Source organism: Haemorhous mexicanus, chromosome 15 (assembly GCF_027477595.1).
Source record: "Haemorhous mexicanus isolate bHaeMex1 chromosome 15, bHaeMex1.pri, whole genome shotgun sequence".
Lineage (NCBI taxonomy): Eukaryota > Metazoa > Chordata > Aves > Passeriformes > Fringillidae > Haemorhous > Haemorhous mexicanus.
Window position 1 is genome coordinate 14,764,989 of NC_082355.1, and position 21,802 is coordinate 14,786,790.

A 21,802-nucleotide genomic window follows, 5' to 3' on the forward strand; every position below is an offset into this window, starting at 1 on the left:
CAGCAAAGAGCTGGTGGAGCACTCACGAATAGAAAAGTTATGGAATTCATAACCAGTGAGTGCTGGTGCCTTTGCTGAAATGCATAAATAGCGCACAGTTCTGCTGGTCGGTGAGCCAGCCTTTGGCGTGTCACCACCCAGCTCCCTGCTTCGGGCAAAGAGGATGAAATAAGACACAAAAATCGCTCTCCTCGGTGTGTGAATTGGCTCCCGCTTTGGGACAACGCTGTGGCGCGGTATTTAACACCAATACCCGGGGCGGGCACGACCCTGCGGCAGCGCTGAGGCAGAGTCGCCGGGAGAGCCCCGGCAGCCGCAGCACGCGCCGCCCTCACGGGGCCCCTCACGGCCGCCCTGCGCGGGAGGCGGGGCGGGAGCGGGCGGGGCGGATCTCGCGAGACTTGGGCGGTGCCGCGGAGCCCGGTTTGAACGGCAGCAACGGCGGGTGCGGGGTGAGGGCAGCGAGCAAGGGCGGGCGGCGGGGCCGAGCAGCGGGGTTTGCTCTTTGTGGGGCTGCTGCAGTGCCGGACGCTGCTCCCTGCAGCCGGTGGGGCCGTTGGCTGCCCCACGTCCCGCGGAGGAGTGAGGCGAGCCCGTTCGGGCCGTACCGGGTGTAGGGGTCGGACCCGGTGTGCAGCGGCTGGGGGCCGGCAGGAGGGAACAGCGGGGACATGGCGCTGGTGACACACAGCGCTGCCAGAGCCAGCTCTGTGCTGGCCGAACGATGAGGCTGTAGTGTGATATTTGTTGTTCTCTGTAGTACCGGCCCTCCCGAGAGCCCGTGTGTGGAAGGTGATCAGCTCCGGAAAGCTTTCAGTCTGAGTGCAGCGGGGTAGGTGCAGATACGGCCTTGTGTAAGTAACTGGCTGCAGTGCTGGGAATGCCTGGGAATACTGAGGGAGAAAACCACCCTGGAGATTGCTCTGATTCTGCCAGAAGCACCTGTGCTCTTTTGTGATCAGGAGCACACAGTCAGCTCTTACAGAATCACAGTACAGCCAGCTGTTCCGTGTGGCCCTGGGGAACAGGAGTTTAACAGAGAATTGTGCTAGAGTGGGAGAAGAAAGCTGGCCTGCCCACAGACTGCCTTTTATCTCCTACCTTTTTACTTTTTAAGGAGACTTTGAATGGTTGAATAATCGAGGTGTGCAGCTCTCAGCATAGAATCTCTCATTAAATGTTTGAAGATATTTAGCCAGGAGTAACTCAGTAGAATAAAGAAGACTGATGTCTATTATTTCCTCCCTCCTGCCTACTCACCTTGCTCCCCACTCAGTTGGTCTTAAAACGTTATTTTCAGCGTAATTTACTTAGCCTCATGTATAATATTAAATTGCTGGTAATTATTTCAGTGTACAGTTTCTTGAAAAAAAACTACCTAGACTTGTTTGATTCATCCAGAATTGACAAGGAAAAATTGAGCTTGGCTGTGCTCCAAAAGGCTTACTTGTTATTTTTCCTAATAGTCAGCAGGAATGTGTGAATAGGAAAGCTATGTCTCTTTTCCTTCATACTTCAACTGTAAAGTTAAGGAAAGAAACCACTTTTTTCTGTTGTCTAATAAATAATTTATTAGGAGCTCAAAGTTCTTGTATGTGGAACTGGAAAAAGAGAAGAAGTAGGAGTGAGTGGGACAAAAATTCCCCCCCCAAAAAACCCTAAAAATTATAGATGTACCAGAAGAAGATGACCCTGGCCAAATTGCAGAGCATCCATGCTTTGGCAGCATTGCCTGATCTGACTGTTTCTAAACTGTCTGACAGCTGCCTGACTGAGATTTGAATAAGATTTGCATTTATGTGGGGGCTTAGCTTGTGATCTGCATGTTCATGCGGCAGCCAGCAGGGTTAAGCCTGTTCTGAAAGGGACTGCTCTGAAGGGCTGTGCTGGCAGCTCAGACTCATCCAGCCGAGACAACTGTTACTTTCTTTTTTTTTTTTTTTTTTTTTAAGGTAGAGTGGAAGAATAAAGTCAAGAGCTATTCAATGGGCTTCTGGAGGTGAGTTAAACATGTTATTCATTTAAGTTAGTAAACTAGGAGCTGCCAAATGGCTGTGTTGCCTCTATGCTATTGTCTGATCAGAAAATAAAGTTATTTTTAAAGTTCTGTTTATGTAAGTGAACAATGATTCATTCATCCTCTTTACTAGTGGAAATACATGCCAGAAGTTGTTGCCTATGTTCTTGTATTGCTGCACCTTGCCTTAAGCACTTCATTATTAATTTTTATGGGGTGTCCCTGTGTTAGTATCATGCTGATGAGTCTCAATTATTGGTATGCAAAATTCCTGGGTTTCACTGGCTTATTTTAGTGTGAGTGCAAAACTAGTATTTCAAGCATTGCAGTGGTTCGAGGTGAGAGCTGAGGATTCAAAGCCTGGCTGGATAAAGTCTCTTTGTATGTGTTAAACCTGGATAGCAACAGGTGAGGAGAAAATGCAAAATTCAGAATGTGATCATTTCCATCTCGTGCCTTGGAAAGGAATTGGCACAGTATGGGCACAATTACTTCTGCATGTTAATGAAATTCTTTTCTATTAGGAGAAGCTGTGTTACTGCACTGGGAGTTATTCATGTTGAATAAAAGTTAGCAAAAAAAAGAAGTGAAGGATGGCTATTACAACATTCAGAAGAATTATGTTTGTGCTAGTAAGAAATGGCAACAAATAAATTGCTTCTGTGAGAACAAAAAGCAAGAATCAGAGGTCTTCAAGACAAAATTATATGACTTATTCTGAAATTATGTAGAAGTTATGGGCCCTGGCTTTGAAAAATCAATTGCCAAGATTTTTTTGTCTCCCTCTGTTTTTTCCTCCTCTTGGCATATGTTGTTCAGAAGCCCAAGTTACTTAGCATTTTCTGTCTTAATAGGATTTTTTTTGCAGCAGGCTGATTTAGCAGATTTGGGAGCAAGCAGTCATACAAGATAATGGTGTTAATTTGACTTGATTTTTATTTTTTTAAATATTTGGTGTGTTATTTTGACTAACATTTTTGCAAAATTCACCTTCTGTCTTCCATTATACTCTACAGTTAGAAAAGGATGAATTTTCTGAAATGTGACAAGGAGATGATTATTTACCAAGAAGTAAACTAAATTTTGCAAGCATTAAGCACTTAAATAAATGCCAAGCCCTATGTTCAACTCCATATATTTTAACAGGGCTTCTATTTTTGACTCTTCTCTTCCTTACCTTTTCTGTTTCTCTATCCCACATAATGTTATTAGGAGTGCACTGTCCTGCTAAGGCAGCTGCCTACGCCAGTCTTAAGTGTTATTTGTGTACACAAGAAGTGCTGGACTTAGTGGGGCTTGGTTATAATACAGAGAAAATAGTGGCAGCCAAGTGCATAGCAGGGTTTTTCTAAGGTTATTTAATTGTCTTGTACTTGGCAAGAGAGCTCGATCCCAAATTAACTCTGGTTGTGCTGTATAGAGAAATCAGGCTGGGTGCACAGGAGTGCTCTTGCTGCCTGTTAGATATAATCCAAAATAAGGCAGTAACCAAGTTTATGAAGAAATAACTGTTATTTTACTGTTCACAGGTCTGCTTGTGGGCTCTTTTTTGTCTTGTATTGCAAAAATATATGGTTCTATCCTGGTTAAGAAAGGAAATCCAATTACTTCTTTCAGATAACTACTCTTATCTGTAAAATGTATTTACTGCAATATATTTTTAACTATTGTTTTTCTTTGCAGTGTTGAATAAAAAAAGAAAAATGGAGGCAGAGACCATTTTAAGTCTTAAACAGCAACTCAAGGAAGCAGAGAACGAGCGGAGAAAGGCAGCACAATATGGTTTGCATTTACTGGAGTCCCAAAGTGAGGTTCAGAATCAGCTGGATCAAACACGCTGTGAACTGACTGAGAAAACTGAGGTGATGACTGCCTTTTCTTCTCAAAGTTCAAAACCAGAACTTTGTTTTATTTTAACTGTTTTCTGAAAGGCACAGGTGTTTTACATGCCTTCTAGCATCTAGATTAATTTTAATAAACCTCTGAGTAGTTGTAGAGAGGGCTTTTTTTCTCAGCTATAAGACATTGAGCATAATTGTATCTAACTGGGAGAGGGTTTCATAGCTAATTATGCATCAAGTGTTCAGTATCATGTAGGACTAATTGCCTTTAATGTAAAATGAGTGCTAAATGCTAAAGTAAATTTGCTTCAGAGCATGTTTTTCCTCTGTTTAGCAATCCATTTATGTATGCTCTCCCAGTCAGCTTTATATCACTTAAAAGCTGTGCAAAGAATGCTAGCAGCAAGACTGTAAAATTGATTCCTTCTCTAGTGAAGTTTTCAAATTTTACAAATGCCATGGGGTTCTGAACTTCTTAGCACATGTTTTTGCAGCTCAGAAGAAGGAGTATAGTGCTGAGTTATTGAGGTATTATTTAGCTGACCAGTTTTCTTTTTAGTAGAGAAAATTTCAGTTGGGAAAATCTCTTCCACTTTTCATGAAGGCTTTAATGGTCATCTTTGTGTTCAGCCAGCTCATGTTTCAGATAAATTATTTATCTTCAGTTAGTCTCTTTCTGGTTGTGCATCCATCCTTTCTCCTGGGATAGAGCTGAAAGGTTTGTTTTGTAGCAGCTGCAGGGTTGTAGCACCCTGCTGTTCTGAATGGACAGAATTTTTCATTCTGGTCAGTTCACCATTAGTGAGCTTTGTGTGAGAGGCAGCTGAAGGCACAGGTTCCAAGGAAGCCTGGGCAGGATCATCAGTACCTGCTGACCTGCACAGAGGGCAGGTACTGAGCTGTCAAGCTGCTCCCATAGCTTGTGATCCTGTGTGAGAGGCTGGAGCCACCTTCTGAGCCTGGCTGGTAACTCAGATTGCAGGGCTGGAGGGTAGGAACTGTGGGAACCTGTCCTGTGGCCAGTTTTTATCTTTGTGTTAAAGCTCCTGCCCTGGGTATTTGAGAGCTGAGCCTGTCCTTGATAAGCTGTGTCTAGGCCACAGAGGTCACTTTGATACCTGACAGCTTTCAGTTTTTTTTATTTAATTCTGTTTTGTGTCTCAAGAGTTACATTATTTTGAAAAGAAAAAAGTCTGCATGTTTAGATTAATTTGGCTTCCTTGTTACCTTTTTTGCTTTCAAGATTCTCTTTTTCTTTTCCTTAATTGCTGGCTGAATGGAAGAGTAAAATGAAGCCGCCCTTTGTAATTAGCAAACATGCAATCAAGCATGGATGGAAGCTGTTTAAAAAATGATTCTTCAGTCTGGAAGAGTTGATGGGATTTATTATGAAACAGACAATTTAGCTGTCTTAAAAAAACTATTGAACTCAGCTGTTCTGCTTGAGGGACTGTAGTAATTTTTGACATAATTGGGTTCTGTAGTTGTAGAAGGAGCATATAAACTCTGGCTAAGTTTATGACACTTGCAGAAAAGATACCCACACCTTTCATGTTGGGTGCAAAGAAATACAGAGTTTCCATGAAGAAGAGAATATTTCACAATCAAATTATAAACACAGCATTTATAAATCATAACACGTTAGAGTAGGTTTTTTTTTTAAACATGGATATTACAACTCTCTAACTGGCACTCCCAACAAAAGACTAAATGAGCTACAAGCATCTTGGTTCTGAGCCTGTGCTTTTTCATAAATGCTTAGGGAACAGTGTACAATTACATCTAGATTTATTAGTGTGTCATTTCTTTCAGAAATTTGAACAAGAGAAATACACACTTCAGAGAGAAATTGAACTCAAGAATCGAATGCTGGAAAGCTTGAATTTTGAGTGTGAGTCCCTTAAGCAACAGCAAAATGTGCAACTGGATAAACAGAAAGAACAGCTTGACAGAGCCTATGGACAAGAAATCAGTGACCTTAAAAACAAGGTGTGGTAACTAATACATAGCTAAAAAGTTTTTAATACCATTTTAGATACTGTTTTCTTAACTTATAAGTGCACTCTTAACTACCAAAAGAAATAATAAATAGTTACAATGTATAGTAGCTTGTTCGGTTAGTTTTTAAAAAATATCAGTGTAGTCACTTTTGAATTAGATTAAATTTCAATGCTTCTTTTTAAAAGCTACTCTTGTGTTTCCAAGAATTTTCTGTAATTGAAACAGTCAGAAGTATTGTGCTTTTCAAGAATTTACCATTAAATGATACTATTTATTATCAACTGTTTTTTAAGTTGGAGAACCTGAAAGCAGAACTGGATGAAACCCGACTCTCAGAGAAACAACTGAGACAAAAAGTGGAGCATCAGAAGGAAATAATTGCTGCCAAATCAGAAGAACTGCACATGATGTCTGAGCGTGTCCATGAGACCATGTCTTCAGAAATGCTCAACCTGCAGCTAGAGCTCACTGAGCTCCAGAGTCAGAAGGTGTGTGAGTAGCACTGCATTTGCATTGTAGCCTAGTTGAAGATGAAATTCTGCCCTTTTTCTCATTTCATTTTTAGGTGTTGCTGTCTACAGTGCCATGTTAGGATTGACTTTTATTCAGACAATGTGCACAGCAAAAAATGACAGCCTTAATAGCGAGGCTTTAATACCCTCTCTTCTTCAAGATAATAGTTTGTATTAAAACTAATTGCTACTAACAAATGGCTTTGGTTTACTTAGGCCTGCTTGTCTTCCAGCTGTTATAAATGGTTTTTTGTTTGTTTAGGCCAGTGATGAAGAAAAGCTGAATGAGCTGCAGTGCAGTAAGGAGCAGTTAGAGCTTGTGAACAGTAACTTACGGAACCAGCTGGAGCGGCTGCAGGGGGAGAAAGAAGAGAGGGAAAAAGAAGTTGTCTTTTACTGCAATGCATTAGAGGTATTCTCTTACTTTTTATTCACAGTGATAGATAATCCCAAATTGTACAAGCTGTGTTGCCAGGTTGTTGGTGAAGGAGGAATTTTGAGGAGTTGTGAGATAGAGGGGGAAGAGAAGGATAGTGGTTGGTCACATCTGGTGCTGCCTGGTGGTAAAAGCTCTCTGGCCTTGTTTTGTGGCAGCTGTGAAAGGGGAGCCTCTGTGTGGCACTGTTCTGCCTCTTGGGGACCTTCTCACAGGTCACTGGCAGAATTCTCCTTTTTATTTCAAGTTCCTGCTGAATGCTTTGGAGAATCTTGTACGGGGAAGTAGAGCATTTGTCACTGATGAACCCAGCTGGGAGAATGGTCTGAATATCGTGAATCCAATTCATAAACATCAAAGCTTACCTTTAAAGGCTTTTAGTTGTACTCTTTTCCTGAAGAACAAGTGGAATATTAAGTATTTTAGTGACATGAAATGAATTTGTCTCTTAGTTACTAGAACTAAGAACTGTATGTGCAGTTAAGGACTAGAACTTCATGTACATCCTTTGTTACTAGAACTGTATGTACAGTCAAGGACTTCAGTACAATATAATCCCTGCTAAAGTATAGGAAATGAAAAAGAGTTACAGCTATCTGATTAAATTTGTGTCTGCAGTACATCAGATGCTTAAATGACCAATATCCTCTTTGCTTTAATCTAGAAAGCTCATGAGGCTAATCAGGAGCTTCGGGTTCAGCTGGATCATGCAGTGCAACAATCATTGGACCCTACAAGTAAAGGAAATTCTCTCTTTGCTGAGGTACAACTATGCACCAGATGCCTGAGAAGTATTTTCAGGTTTTTTTTTCCTTATGTTGTATTGAAACTATGGGAGTATCTGCAGATGATCTGGCCAGCATGTAGCTCTATTCCTCAAATATGACTTCAATGTTGATCTGACATGTGCAAAACCATTTAATGCTCTCTCTGAAGATAAGGAGTTAGTAAATTTAATGGAATCACTTCAAGTTATCTATCAAGTCAAAACTTGTCACTGAGGGTTCATGATGGTTCTGTCTGCAGCTCTTGATTTTAAGTTGTGTTCAGCTGATAAATCAATCTTTAATGTAGAAGACAGTATGTGAAATATTAACATGTGCTGATAAAAGCTGCCTTATACACTTCCTGAAAATGTCTAGGTGTTTGAGCTTTTGGGAAGGTTTTGGAATTAGCTTTTGAGTAAGAGTTATGCTTCATGGCAGCATCCAGGGGATGTGTGAACTTGGGAAACAGTTCAGATTATTTTAAACTGTTTGTTCTGTTGCCAGTGGACAAACTATTCTACAGCAACACTGAAGCGTATTAAATGTTACTTTATTTTGATATCAAAAGAACAAAAGAAAAATCTGCTGTATTTCACTGGGTTTCAGTGGTACTGTCTATTCACTTCTATCACAGGGCTGAGACAATAGCCTGTATTTTCAAGTACTTGTTGCTGGAAAAGCAGTGTCTGCAGACTGAACACCAATTGCTAGGCAGCATGTCCTGATCAAACTCATCATCCAAGTGACAGCAAGTGTTGTGATTTCCCAGTAATAATTGTTCACAATGTTCTGTAGGTGGAGGACCGTAGGGCAGAAATGGAACGACAGCTGCTCAGTGTGAAAGTAAAATATCAGTCCCTACAAAAACAGCATGCATTCAGTAGAGAACAATTGCAAAGAATGAAGGTAGGATGATTCCTGTAATACTCCAGGGTGTCCTTGGGTCTGATAAGGAGCTGCTTTAATGCACAGACCAGGGGATTTGTTATCTTTAAAATATGGTGCAGTAGTCTGGGGGGAGGGAAATGGGAGCAAAAACAAGTGAGATGATGTTGTGCTGTTTGACTCCTATGGTCCAACAGCATCCACCTTCCAGTGAAGGCACCATGTTTGCTCACTTTGGCAGAAGTTGTTCAATGGATAAAAGTAAACCACAACTCCTGTCAGTCAAACTAGCATTCAGTTTGTCTTGGTAATTGTTTTCTTTTCTTGTCCAATCCTTGTACTACACGAAACAAGTATTTGTACATTAACTGTGGTTGTTAGGAATGAGCATAAAGAAAAAGATAGGCTTTTATCACCATCACACTGTAGGGTTTGAGATCTTCTACCTCTGTGTTGCTTTCTTGTCTTTGTCCATATTTTTTCTTCTTGCTTTTCTCTATTTTTGGTGTAAGAATAAGTCATAACTTTCACAACTCTTTAAGTTAAATAGGATGGGAGTCTGCTGGTTAATATTGTTGAGGACTAGTTAGCAGAAGCTGATTTATAAGATAATGTCAGGGGATGCTGCAGAGCTGCCAACTGTTTTCATGTTGGTCTTGAGATTTTTCCAATGCTGAAGTAGATCCTTTCATTTTGATCAACTGCTTGGTCATGCAGTTTGAGGAGAGTGCTTAAACATCAAGGGTGATTATGATGAGTTGCACTGAAGGTTTGAATTAGCTAGATTTTGTGGAGTAAGTTGAGAACAGTTTAAACAATGGTCTCAAAGGAGAAGAAAAACCCTACTGATAGCAAAGATTTGAATGAGGACAGTCATTGGGTAGGATCAGTTCCTTTGGAAATTTTCTTTGTGATATGGGCTGAGTCAGTCATACTGATTGAATGGTGTAAGAAACACACACCCACACAATACTGACTGAATGGTGTAAGAAACACACACCCACACAATACTGACTGAATGGTGTAAGAAACACACACACACAATACTGATTGAATGGTGTAAGAAACACACACACACACAATACTGATTGAATGGTGTAAGAAACACACACACACACAATACTGATTGAATGGTGTAAGAAACACACACACACACAATACTGATTGAATGGTGTAAGAAACACACACACACACACACAATACTGATTGAATGGTGTAAGAAACACACACACACACACACAATACTAGATTGAATGGTGTAAGAAACACACACACACACACACAATACTAGATTGAATGGTGTAAGAAGCACACACACACGCAATACTGATTGAATGGTGTAAGAAACACACCTAACACTAAAAGTACCAAAAATTGAGGCAAATTGGTATCCCTGTACTAGTACTTAATGCTTTTATTTGGAATTCTTCCTAATTTTTTTTCTGATAGTACTGGAGATGAGTAGTTTGTTAGGACAGCTGTTTTGCTTAAGCTGCTGTCTTAAATCCCTGTTAGCATCCCCTCTGTGTTGTGCTGCACTGAGATGCTGCCAGTTAAACTCAATCTGAGTTTAGCTGATCTCTCCACTCAAAGCTACTTACCCCACAGGAGAGGTAACTGCTGTTGCATCTTTAGTTGAAGAATCTCACTTTGTGTTAATTGCTGGTAAATCCTGAGGATCTGACTCCTGAGCAGAATGTACACAGCACTCCTGGGAAAGCTTTCCCACCTCTAGTGTACTTTTCCTAGTCCAGAGCATCCTTTCCTCTTTCTTTAAGTTCCTTTTTATGTAGATCAGCTGCAATTTGCAATTCTGACAGTTAGCAGGAGGGCTTTTAAGGGAAAAGGGAAAAAGGTTGGGTGTCTGTGCTTGGGAGCTGTGAGGATGGATAGTTTTAGCCAGCCAGTGAGTTGGAGTTTATAATTTTGCCTCCCTTACATCCTGTAGAAGCTCTGAGATGATTGAATCTTTCATTAGCTCTAATTTGTGCACAGAATCATCAATACCCTTTACCTGGCAGAAGAGATTCTATAGGGTAAATGCTTTCTTGCTTTCCCTCTGTAATCTCATTTTTTCACTTGATCCTTTCCCTGTGATTTCTCCCAGTGTTACCTTATCCATACTGATTAGACAGATAAAAATGCCTCAGATTTCATTAACACCTTGTGAAGTCTTTCATTTATTCTGTTTCTTGTTTCAATGTCTGATGTATTACATGTAAATGTATTTAAATGTCCAATGTATGAAGGCCCTTTTACTTCAGTATTATTAACACCAACAGAAATATTGCTGTAAATGTAGGATTTTTATAACTTCCCCTTTATAATGACAGAAGGGTGCTCTTTTGCCTCAAAGGAGGTATTCCATTAGAGAAGCAGAAAAAGCTGAAATTCTTGGATTAATATTGTGGAAAGCAAACATGGTGGTGTTATACCTGAAAAGCAGAACTGAAAAAAAATGGGGATTTAAGCTTGTGGGTTTTCCTAAGTGAGTTCTCAAGGTGCATTTCAGCTCTGACAAATCAGCCTGGACTGAGACTGGCTTCTGGCTGGCTTGCTGCTGATGGTGTGGGTGTGGAATGCTGTGTGTGTCCTTGGCAGAGTGTTTGTGTGCTCCTCAGCCAGGACAGAGCTGAGTAGGACACCTCAGGGCTGCACTGCTCCCTGAGATCTCAGCTGTCCTCTGCCTTGGGGTGTCTGTGCTGATCATTGCTAGGATTGTGTCATGGAGACTGAGCTCAAGCACCCAGTGCTCTTTATATTCAGGTTTAGAATTACAAGGCTAGAGTACCTAAACAGTGTTGTGAAAAGGCTGGGATTTTCAGTCACTAATCCCAGTACTTGCTGTAAATAGTTTTTTCCTTTTTTCCAGCTGCAGATGGCTACACTGCTGCAGCTGAAAGGCTCCCAGGCAGAATTTGACCAGCTGGAACGCTTACAGTCCATGTTAGAGCAAAAGAATGGTGAAATAGAAGAACTGCTCATGAAAGTGAGGCAGCTAGAAAAATTTAAGGTATGTGGTTTTTAATTAAGTAGAAAATTGTAATTGGATGCTAAAACATGAAAACAAGAAGAATTATGAGAACTAGCTGAAGTCCATGCTCAGGTTTAAAAAGGGATCCAAAAACTGATTCATATCTTTATTTGACCTGAACTGTATTTTGCAGCTGGAGAATATTAGACTCTCCTCAAGTGCAGAGAAGCAGAAAATTATACCCCACTCAACACCTGGGTTGAAGAAACAATTTTTTGTCCAATTTGAAGCACCTTCATATCATTTATAGTTTTAGCATTTAAATTCAGTTACTTGGTCAAAGCTCACTGAGCTGTGCCATCCAATTTTTCTCTGGGAAGGTGCAGTCATTTGGCACTTCTACTGTGTGTGCTTAGCTTTAGCCTTTAGTGTCTCAGCTCTACTGAATTTCCTGGATATTTATTTTCTTGATGTGTCTCAACTTTGCAGCTGAAGCATGCTCTTTTCTAGCAGAACTGATGTGCTTAATTATCCTTGTAAAGCAGTTTTTTCCAGCTTCTTATGCAACCTGAAAACAAACATCTTGTCAGTATTTTGAAAAGTGAGAAACACATGAGGATTTCTATATACACCAGTGTCACACTACTGATGTTTGTGTGTTTCCAGAGTGGAAAACTGCAGCCTTTCTTAATTATTGCATGTTTCTGGACTTGTTTGGCCCTTCCTTATCATAGCTTTGGAATGCAAACTGAGGTGTATTTGTGCAGCAGGACTGTGCTTTCCAGGGTAGCCTCCTGTATTCTGTATTTAACCCAATAACCTGGTGTGAAGCCAGGCTTAACCCATTTTAGCAATAATTGAGGAAGCCTGATTGTTTTACCAGTTTTGTCATGTTTAAGCTTGATCTGTACTTAATTTTTCTCTAGGCCTTAAAAAGTAGTGTTGGGAAATTGAATGATTCCAACCACCACCAAAAGTATCTTCAGGCAGTGACAGAGGCCTGGGAGGTCTCTGGGACAGGATTAAATTTGAGTACTGCCTGTTCAGAAAAAAATCACCAAACAAAAGCCTCAGTGTCACATGTTATAACATCTTTACTCTGAACCAACTTCCTCATCTGAAATATGTAATAGATTTTGAGATTTTGACTGTTGATGAGCATGGCTGATATTCCTCTGGGGTCCACCTGCTGAAGCCTAGAAATAATTGCTGAGAAAAATTCCCTGTGGGTTAACTAAATACCCTGTATTTTCAAGTAAAAAGCAAGAAAGCTGTTCTACAGTGCTGCTTGCAAACCTTCTGGAGTTGAGATAGCTCACTTGTTTTTCCTTTTTTCAGTGAATGAGAGAGAGCTGTCAGTTTTAGTGCTATTTGACATTTGTAACAAATGAGAAAGTACTCAGAGCAGCTGAGTTTTATCATCTGTGTTTAAATCCCTCTATGATGAGGCTTCCCCATCAAAATGCATAGAAAATGTCTCCTAAGAACTAAGCTAATGTGCTTCTGAAAGGTCACTGCTTGACAAGCTGACACTTGTTCTTTATCAGAGTTTGTATGAGAATATGAAGGAGTCCAGACCCGCTAATGGAGCGAAAGGAAGCGATTCTGAAAATGATTACTATGCAGATTTACTGCAACTTAAACTTGACAAATCAAAGTAAGTGATTCCAACCTGAAGCCCTGGCTGTGGCAGGGCTCGAGGTACTTGTATTTATCCTCCTTTTTCTGTTCCTGTTGTATGTTACTGCACATACCCATGTGCAGATGGGCTTTGTTCCTGTTGCATTTTCTAATGCTGTGGAACCAATCTGACTTTATTATAGGACTGAGAGTTGTTTTTTGTAGTTTCATTTATGTTTTAAAAGATAACAGCAGAAGTAGTGTTTATGATTATTGATTTCTTCCAGAAATGCTGTTAATACTCCTAGATACATGGCAGTTAAACCTTGAATAAATTAAAAGTTAATCTCTTAAGGAAACTATGAAACGTCTTAGTCTTTAGGCTGTGTATGTTTATTTCTCTTGTAAAAAGTGAAATAGTAACACTCAAAATGTTTTATAGGACAAAAAAGCTTGATTTTTTTCCTACTAATGTCTAAATACCAATTTAAGGTGAAGTTCAGTGTTTAGTTGTTGCTTTACTAAAAGAAAAAAAAAAACCAAACTAATCCAAGTGTGACTGATTTTATAATTTTTCTCCCATCCCAGCCAGGAAACTGAAACACTGAAAAATGAGTTATCCCTGCAGAGAATGAAAGCTCTGTATGAGAGCCAAAGGGTCCTGGAAATTGAAAGGAAGCTCTTCACAAATGAGAGGCATTTGCAAGCTTGTCAGAGTGAGAATATGAACCTGCGGGTTATGCTGGATGAGCTGAAAATGAAATATGAACCTGAAGGTAAAAACTTCTTTTCTATCAGGGAAAATACAAATTTCTGATTTTCTCAGCCTTTAGAAATGGAATGACATTAGACAGGAAGACATTGGTATTTGTTCCAGAATTTAATGCTTAAATAGCTGACTTTCTGAAATAACCTGATGCAAAGTCTGCTGAGCTGAAGTAGAAAAGCCCTGCCTTGCTCAAGACCTCAGTTGAATATGTGAGCACTGACTGGAGGAGACCAAAGAATGCAGTTTTACAGTTAAAAATGGCAGTTCAGGGGCTTTATGGAGCACAGGCAGATAACCAGACTCAGGTGGGTGGGATCAAATCACAGGTGTTTCCCATAATAGCAGCATTGTCTTTGTGGTGAGAAGCCTCATCTCTCAGGGTGTAGGCAGCTGATGGGAGCTTTGGAATAAGGTGCAAAACATTTACAGGAAAACAGTTCAGCAGCTCAAGGTTCTATGAATTAAATTTTGGCTAGAGACACCCACCTGACAAACAGCTGATACCTGAGTAGGGGCAAAGCAAGGGAGCTGTGGAGGAAGAGGGTTCTGTTTAAACTGAGAGCAAGTTTATATGAGATATTAGGATGAAACTTCCCTGTGAGGGTGGGCAGGCCCTGGCTCAGGTGCCCAGTGCAGCTGTGGCTGCCCCATCCCTGGCACTGCCCAAGGCCAGGCTGGACATTGGGGCTGGGAGCAGCCTGGGACAGTGGAAGGTGTCCTGCCCAGGGCAGGGGGTGGGAATGAGATGGGCTTTCAAGTCCCTTCCAACTTAAACCATTCTGGGATTCCATGAATGGGGAACCAGATAGGAAAGTTGTGTCCACACCCAAAGGATTTATCTTTAATATGTTATTTGTGGAAGCTTACCTCAGCAACATGCAGTTCAGAGCATTTAATTTAAAGCCTTGGTGAAAAGACAGAGTGGATGAGGAGAAAGATGTTGTCTCTTTTTCAAGCTACCTTCTGCTGGGATGATCCAATTATATGAAGAAATATTCTTCATGGGAGATAAATTGTATATTAAGAATTATTCCAAGTTCTTTAATTGTGTGAAATATTCTTACTTTTATTATGAATGTGTTGGGGGACAAGTAATCTCCAGCTTTTCTTTTGTACAAAAATTATGTTCCATTTTTTCCTTTAGAATTTCTTAAAGGTTCTAAAATAAAAAAGAAGAGGGAGAGAATCCCTGTGAATGCAACTTGTGAATACTTTGACAGCAAAAATACTCCAGTGAAAGAAACTGCTCTCACTCACTTGCCAAGTAAGGAAGGGAAAAAGATGACTACCAAGACCCTGGAGCAAAGTGATGCTTCTCCCAAAAAACAGCCTGTCCAAGCATCCCCACTGCATACAGCTCTCCAGGCAATACGAAACATTGTTGAACCTGAAAGAGAAAGAAAAAGAGTTAAAATTCCAGATGAGAATCATGTCGCCTTTACCTCGAGTAGCAGAAGTGGAAACAATTCCTCAGCTCCAGCTGTCCCCAGGTCAGTGTCAGCTTCTGTCTCTGCTCAAGGCACTCAGCACAGACCTGCATCTCTTTTCTTTCGCTGCATGAACTGTGCTCTCCACTGCTTTATCTGTTTCCTCAGTGTTGCATGCAGTGTCATTCCTCAGCTCCGGCTGCCCACGCTCAGCCTCTCACTCCCTTTTAGAAGGACTAAAACACTGGCTAATAGAAAAGACTCTTGAAACAGTCTCTGAAATAACTTTCTCATTGAAGACATTTAAGGTGTGCAGGTAGCATGACAGCTCACTTGGTTTGCTCCAGCATCAGAAACTTTGTGTTCTTGGTGCCCTCAGAAGTGCCACACAGCTGTGTTACAGCTCAAGGTAATCAAGGCAGCTGGAGTCATGCCCCAGTTTCATATCTATTTTCAGCCCCCAGCAACTTCCAGATTTAGCTAAATGCCTAAAAATCATTTAGGTATTTTTCACCTGAATTGTGTCAAGTTTTCATTGTACATGATAATAGAGAATAAATTAGCTGTCTGTGTTGTCAGACAAATGAAATGCATGGTCTGGATGCACAATAGCTGGAAACATTAAGATGAAATTTTTCCCCTGAACTGAGAATTGAAGTTACTTTTTGCTAGATGGTCAAGTAACTGAGGACAGTCATTATCTCCAGCTTTTTTATCCTGGTGAAAACAATACTGACTTTAATTTTCTAATTTTTCAACTAATGCTTTTTGTATTCTCTTCATACTCTTTGTAAACGCATACTCGAGTGTTTGGGGGTAGAAAAAGTTGAAGCTAGTCCAGAGGTATTGGGCTTGCAACTTGTTAATATCAGCTAGAAGAAACAGCCAATGTTAATGGCATTCAGGGTAATTGGACTGATGCTTTGGCTCTTGGATCAATTCCTCAAGGTTGCATGGGTGTAATTAACAAATTAAAGTAGCCAAACACTGCAGTCTTCTTAAACTGTGGAGAGAACATGGCAGAAATAGCAGTTTTAGCAGCTGTGTTAAAATGTGGGATTGTTAGAGAGGAGGGAAGATCAGGAAAGTGAGATATGGATGAAAGTGGAGAGGAAAGACTGGGATAATTCAGTGATAGTATTGGGTTTTGATAATGTTCTCTACACATAAAGGAACAGGCAGAATGTAACCTGATATGAAAAGTTTAACTTCCTTCATATTGCTTTGGGAAAACAAGATATAGCATCTGCTTACAGGAAACTGTTGGAAATAATTAATGGGAATTGAAGGGGGAACCTACTGGAGAGGGAGTAAGAAGTGGAAATTATGGAGTTGATGCTGGAAAGCAAAGACTGTAGAAAAAGTGGAAGAAGAACGTGAAACTGTAGTTCAGAGGGAGGTTTCTAATCTTGTATCCATTGCTGTTGGTTCAAAAAAGGAACAAAATGAAGCAGCCAGCTGTAAATGTGTTGGTGGGGAAGGCTCACCCTTCCCTGTCACCTGGCAAGCGTGCAGCATCGCTCACAGTGGGCACTGTCCTGGGTCACACCACCCTGGACAGCACCTAAGGGTGCTGCTCCACGCTCTGGCAGAGACAGCACCCTGGGAGGACGAGGCTCGCGGCAACTTCCAACAGAAATAAGAGAGTGGACTCCAGCCAAGGGTGAGCCCTGAGAAATCCCACTGCTGGAGACAGACCTACAGGGATGCATCAGCTTATAAGGATCCAGGGAAACAGGGGAGGTGTCAACCTTTGGGCGAATGGGAAACCAGAGGGGAGTGGAATACAGAGGATTGACATTAGGAGCTGACCAATGGGGATACATTAAGGGAGGGGTCCTGGTCCCTGAGCCAAGCACTCGATGCTCCAGCTAGAAGTTTCTAGAGGGGAGGGAGGGAGCACCAAGTGACAGGGCACCAGGGAGGGATCAAAGGAAGGATACATGGATTCCGGAGGAGCAGGGATGATGGGCAGTGTGGAGGAGGGTGGAGTGAACCAAGGCAGAGCCGTTACAAGCTGAGGGGGAAACAGAACAGTCCAACCAACACAACAACAAAAGATGAAAAATATTATAAAAATAAAAACCACAAACACAATTAAGCTGTCACAAAACTTCGTATAAGCTGTTGAGCTTTTTTTGGTGTAGTATGAGCCTGTAAAAGGCAAATCCAGGCAGAAAGTTCTGTTTGTTTCTGATTGTGTTAATGAACTACTAAAACCCCTGGTCATGATATTAAGCGAACATTAAGGATTGATTTACCCCTCATCTGCTATGATGTGCTGTAGAATAGGAAGTCATGTTGAAATCTGAATATTTGAGAAGCTGTAATTCTAAACACTGAAAGAATCTCTGACTGTTCTGTGATGGATGTGGCTGAACCTTGGGCACAGAAAATATTGGCAAATTGATCAGGAGTGGGGACCTGAAAAGGGAGAGTTTGTGGGAGGAAGAAAAAAAGGTGGGTAATTGTCAGTGTTTGACCTTGTGTTAACTGAAATGTGATGCTGCAGCTGAAAAGGCTGTTGTGGTCTCTGGGGATTGGTTTTGTGCCTGGAATAGTTTTTCTGGAGTAATTAGCAGAGCTCTGGCATTGGCCCGTGAATTCTGGGAGAGCAGAGCCACTTTAGCTGTGAAAGGGCTGCAAACTTAATTTCTAGAAAGTGGGGTTGAATTTGTCATCTCAGCCCAGGAGGCAATGAGGAAGTGGTCAGAAGTGATGTGGGTGTGCTTGTGGAGGTGACAAACTCCCTTGTATGAAGAGACCTCCTTGCTGAGGAGGTTTAAGCAGGTACAGCTGGATAATCTCAGCCAACACCTGTGTGTGCAGGGCACCTCTGTCCTTCCAGAAGGCTCCAGCACTGGAGTAGCTCATTAGGTGATGACATTGATCAGGTTATGATTTGAGTGTTGAGACTATAGATTTAAATATTCAGGTGGTGATTAATACTTCCCAATGCATACTGTAATGCTGGCAATGCAAAGGTTGTGTGCAGTGGTATCTTTTGTTTGGCCAACTAACTGGTCAATAGAAAGATAGATAGATTTCTCTGTGGCAATGCTTTTCTTCCCTTGTTAAACTGAAATAGCAGATCTAGCCCTTGCTGCACAGTTTATATTGCATTGGGATTTGAGGTTGTTTGCCTGAGTTTGATCTAAAGAAGAGCTTGGATGTTGAAGAGCTTATTTGCTCCCTTAAATTCTTTAGTTGGATTACATACACCAAATCTACTTCACTTGGGCTTTGTCCAATTGCCTGTGGCCATTTGGCTCAGCAGGAGATGTGGATACACTAATAATACTCTTTGGGGTTTTTGGCCCAGCCTCAGCCTTGGGAAGTAAAGCTCCACCAGATGAAACAAGTTCATCTTCCTTAAACAGGTAGAAGGAGCCCCAGTTAGCTCTCAGTTTTGGAGACTGTAGAGTCAAAGCTTGAATCATGTCATAGTTTCACCAGCATTTGCTTGAAGTGTTTAACCATTGTCTGTTCTTTCTGATGCTTTCCTGTGCTGACACCTGATGAACCAGGACAGGGCTCCAAGGGGTGCTCTCTGAGGGCTTTGGGGTGAACCTCAGCTGCTCCTCCCTCTCTTCCATAGGACAAATGGGAGCATTGGATGGTTAAAGTTTGTGGGTAAAGATGGCAGAGGTCCTGTGCAAACCAGACCTGGGGAAGATTAACTCCCTGCCTGTTAAAGACAGTGGGGCAGTGAGAAAGAAAGAGAACTGCCCCAGCCCTTCTTCTCAGGCTCAGCTTCACTCCCTCAGTCCTGGCTTGTATCTCCTCCCCAAGAGGCACAGGGTGAGTGTGGTTGTCAGAGTTGTTCCATTACAGGCTAAGAGAATTATATAATGCCATAAAAGGGCAATACTGTGTCTGAATCCACTTGTGCTGCTTTGTAACTTAAGTGAATGTGGTTTTTATTTGTTCTTCTGGGCTGAGTTCTTTCTGCTTGTTTAGAGGGACTCTGTTGGCAATTTTGGCCTCTAGAGTAGTGGTTTTGGTGGCCTTGGACGGGGGTTGTTTAAGGCAGAAGAGTGGGAGGGACTAATGAAGGGAATCTGTCAGAGGAGCAGGTTCATGGACAGAAACTCTCCATCCCCACCTGCAGCTGCTGGGGGAGTGCAAACCACATGATGGCCACTGAGAACACATTTCTTTCTTTCCTGATTAATTCCTTGTAGCTGTAAGCACGTGAGGATTTGTCCAACTCAAAGTGAAGGTGACCATGGGCAGGAGGTGCTCAGCCCTCAGAGTTACAGATGTGGCCTTAATGCAAAGCACATGGTGGAGCAAACCCTGATCTAGAGGAGGTGCACAACAGAGCCTGGCTTTCTTCAGCCTGTTGAGACAGTGCTGATTATAGGGAATAACATGCACATGGCCTGCAGTCCATCATACTTTGACAGCAGTCTGAATCTGTAGCTGAATTTCCCCAATTTGTTTCTTACAGCTCTTTTCATAGTCCTCATGTTCAGCTGCACCTTTCTCTATTGCAAATAAGTCTCTAACAACTGAGTAGCAGCAGTTTTGGGAGAAACATCACTGAAAGCAGCTGTCTGTGCACACTCAGGGCTCCTGAGACCACTAAAAATCCACAAGGTCACCAGAGAATTGCTTTAATGTATGTGCTGATAAACGAGTATAGAGTTTGTATTGCTATATAAAGTGATGTTTAATTTGGAACTTCATTCTCCATAATTTCTGTCTTTGTGAAAATAATCATGTGTAACAGTCAATGGGCTGTGGGTAATTTGGTTGGGTAAAATATCACTGTTCCTCAATTGTTCTAATGGCATGTTTGCATGTTCATTAAATTAAAAACAAGATTTAGGCATCTGAGCACAATCTGATGTTTTGATTTCAAGATTATATTTTTAACAGCAATGAGACAGTTTTATTCATAGCAGAATTAAAACCTGTCAGTGGGCAAATGATACCATTTAGAGCCTGAAAATAAATCTTCCCCCAGCTGAAGATATTCAAGCACTAAGCTGAAGGCCATAGTAGTGTAGGATGAGGTTGAAAGGTACATATTATTTAAGGGTAGGTTTTTGGTAGTGTAGAAGCAAGAAGCTTGATTTCATCCTGTTTGTGTGGTGTTGCTCAGATTTTTCACCTGGAGTTGTGCTTTTGGGGGCTGGATCTCCTTTCTGTGCATGACACAGGCACTGCTGTTTCTGAAGGCTGATCTCAGCCACTTCACATATTCAATAACCTTTCTTACCAGACATTTCAGCAGCTGAGGTGTGGGGGGAAAGCTTTAAGAGATGGAATGTGATTAGGACTGATACAAAAATGCTTTGGTTTAGTCTCATTTTCTTCTTAAACTGTGCTTGCTCTGTCTCTGTATATGGATGGTCTTGTTTGCCAGCTGGCTTGTTTATTTTGCCTGAAATTCTTATTTTATTCCTGGTTTATTTTAACTAAATATGTATTTAGAATGGTTGCTTTGCCTATAGGTTAACAGCTGAATCCAGATTTGAAACTACAGAAGAAAAGAGAGAAACTAAAATCTCAACAGAGAAGAAAACACAGAAGAAAAAATATTCCACGTTGTATGTATCTTCTAAGGCAAGTTCTGAAACTCAGTGTGCTCAGCAGTGAGTCACTTCTCAGGGAGCCTGGACACTGGGGCCTGCTGCAGCAGGAGTGCTCAGTGAACTCTCTCACATCAGTGCACAGGTTGCTAACTTGAATATTGATCTGCCTGCTGGTATGAGGGTGTGATTGCCTGGCAGAGCTGCACTTCTGATGCCTTCCCTGAGGGCACCTCTTGTGCTCCCTGCACTTGACCTGAGGTGTTGCCTGTTCTCCACTCCTGGCAGTCTCCAAACACACTCATTGCTCTTTCTTTGAAGCACAGGGCTGTTGTGGAGGAGAAGTTCTGGCTAACAGAGGTTTTATTTATATGGTAAGACAGACTAGACAGGGCTGATGGAGAACTCAACTAAGTGATGTGCTCCTAAATTTCTTCCACTTTCCAGATTGAGAATTCTTAATATTTTCCCTCCTAATGTATTATCAACTTTAAGGCTGACCTATTTGCAAAAGTGCATGTGAATCACTCCATGTGATTTGTTGGTCAGTGTTTGAAATTCTATGGAGTCTTGTATTTGTATTATTAATTAAAATAAAGGTTTATTTCTTTCTTTATAAAATGTAGCCTGTATTGTATTTGAGAAGAAACATGTATCCATTTTTAAATGAAGGTGATGTCTTTTGTAGAACTTTTTGTTAAAAAAAAAAGTACCTCTCAATAAATGATAAGAATGTGTAATGTAGGTGCTGTGTGTCATGTTTTTAGGAGAGAATTCTGAAACTTCCTCAAGTTCATGAAGAAGAATTCTGAGGAGACTTTTTAAGCTAGGTATTTGTATGGAAGTTGGATTATTCCATTTGGGTCATGACACTACAGTTTGAGCTCCCTCTGGTGAATGGATTAGCCAGTTTCTAAGTAAAAGACTCTGTAATTAAGGTGAAAGTTCTTTAAGACTTTTTTAAAAATCCATCATGGAAAAGAATACACTGGGGAGCAATCTTGCAATCACCT

At 41.1% G+C, this 21,802-nt stretch overlaps 1 protein-coding gene across 11 annotated transcripts; it reads left to right on the forward strand.

Moving 5' to 3' along the window:
• Positions 1–382: 382 nt before the first annotated feature.
• SPDL1 (spindle apparatus coiled-coil protein 1) lies at positions 383–21,529 on the forward strand. Of its 11 annotated transcripts, none has more exons than XM_059860092.1 (13): positions 383–445; positions 761–854; positions 1,953–1,999; positions 3,701–3,879; positions 5,671–5,847; positions 6,153–6,347; positions 6,634–6,783; positions 7,472–7,570; positions 8,370–8,480; positions 11,332–11,472; positions 12,981–13,090; positions 13,642–13,829; positions 14,967–20,737. In XM_059860092.1, the coding sequence occupies exons 4-13, from the start codon at positions 3,721–3,723 to the stop codon at positions 15,515–15,517; spliced, it is 1,881 nt and encodes a 626-aa protein (XP_059716075.1). In that variant the 5' UTR covers positions 383–445; positions 761–854; positions 1,953–1,999; positions 3,701–3,720; the 3' UTR covers positions 15,518–20,737. The 11 variants fall into 11 exon arrangements, with proteins under 11 accessions (XP_059716075.1, XP_059716080.1, XP_059716071.1 ...); XM_059860097.1 differs by having other exon boundaries at positions 1,957–1,999; XM_059860088.1 differs by having other exon boundaries at positions 761–832.
• Positions 21,530–21,802: the final 273 nt, after the last annotated feature.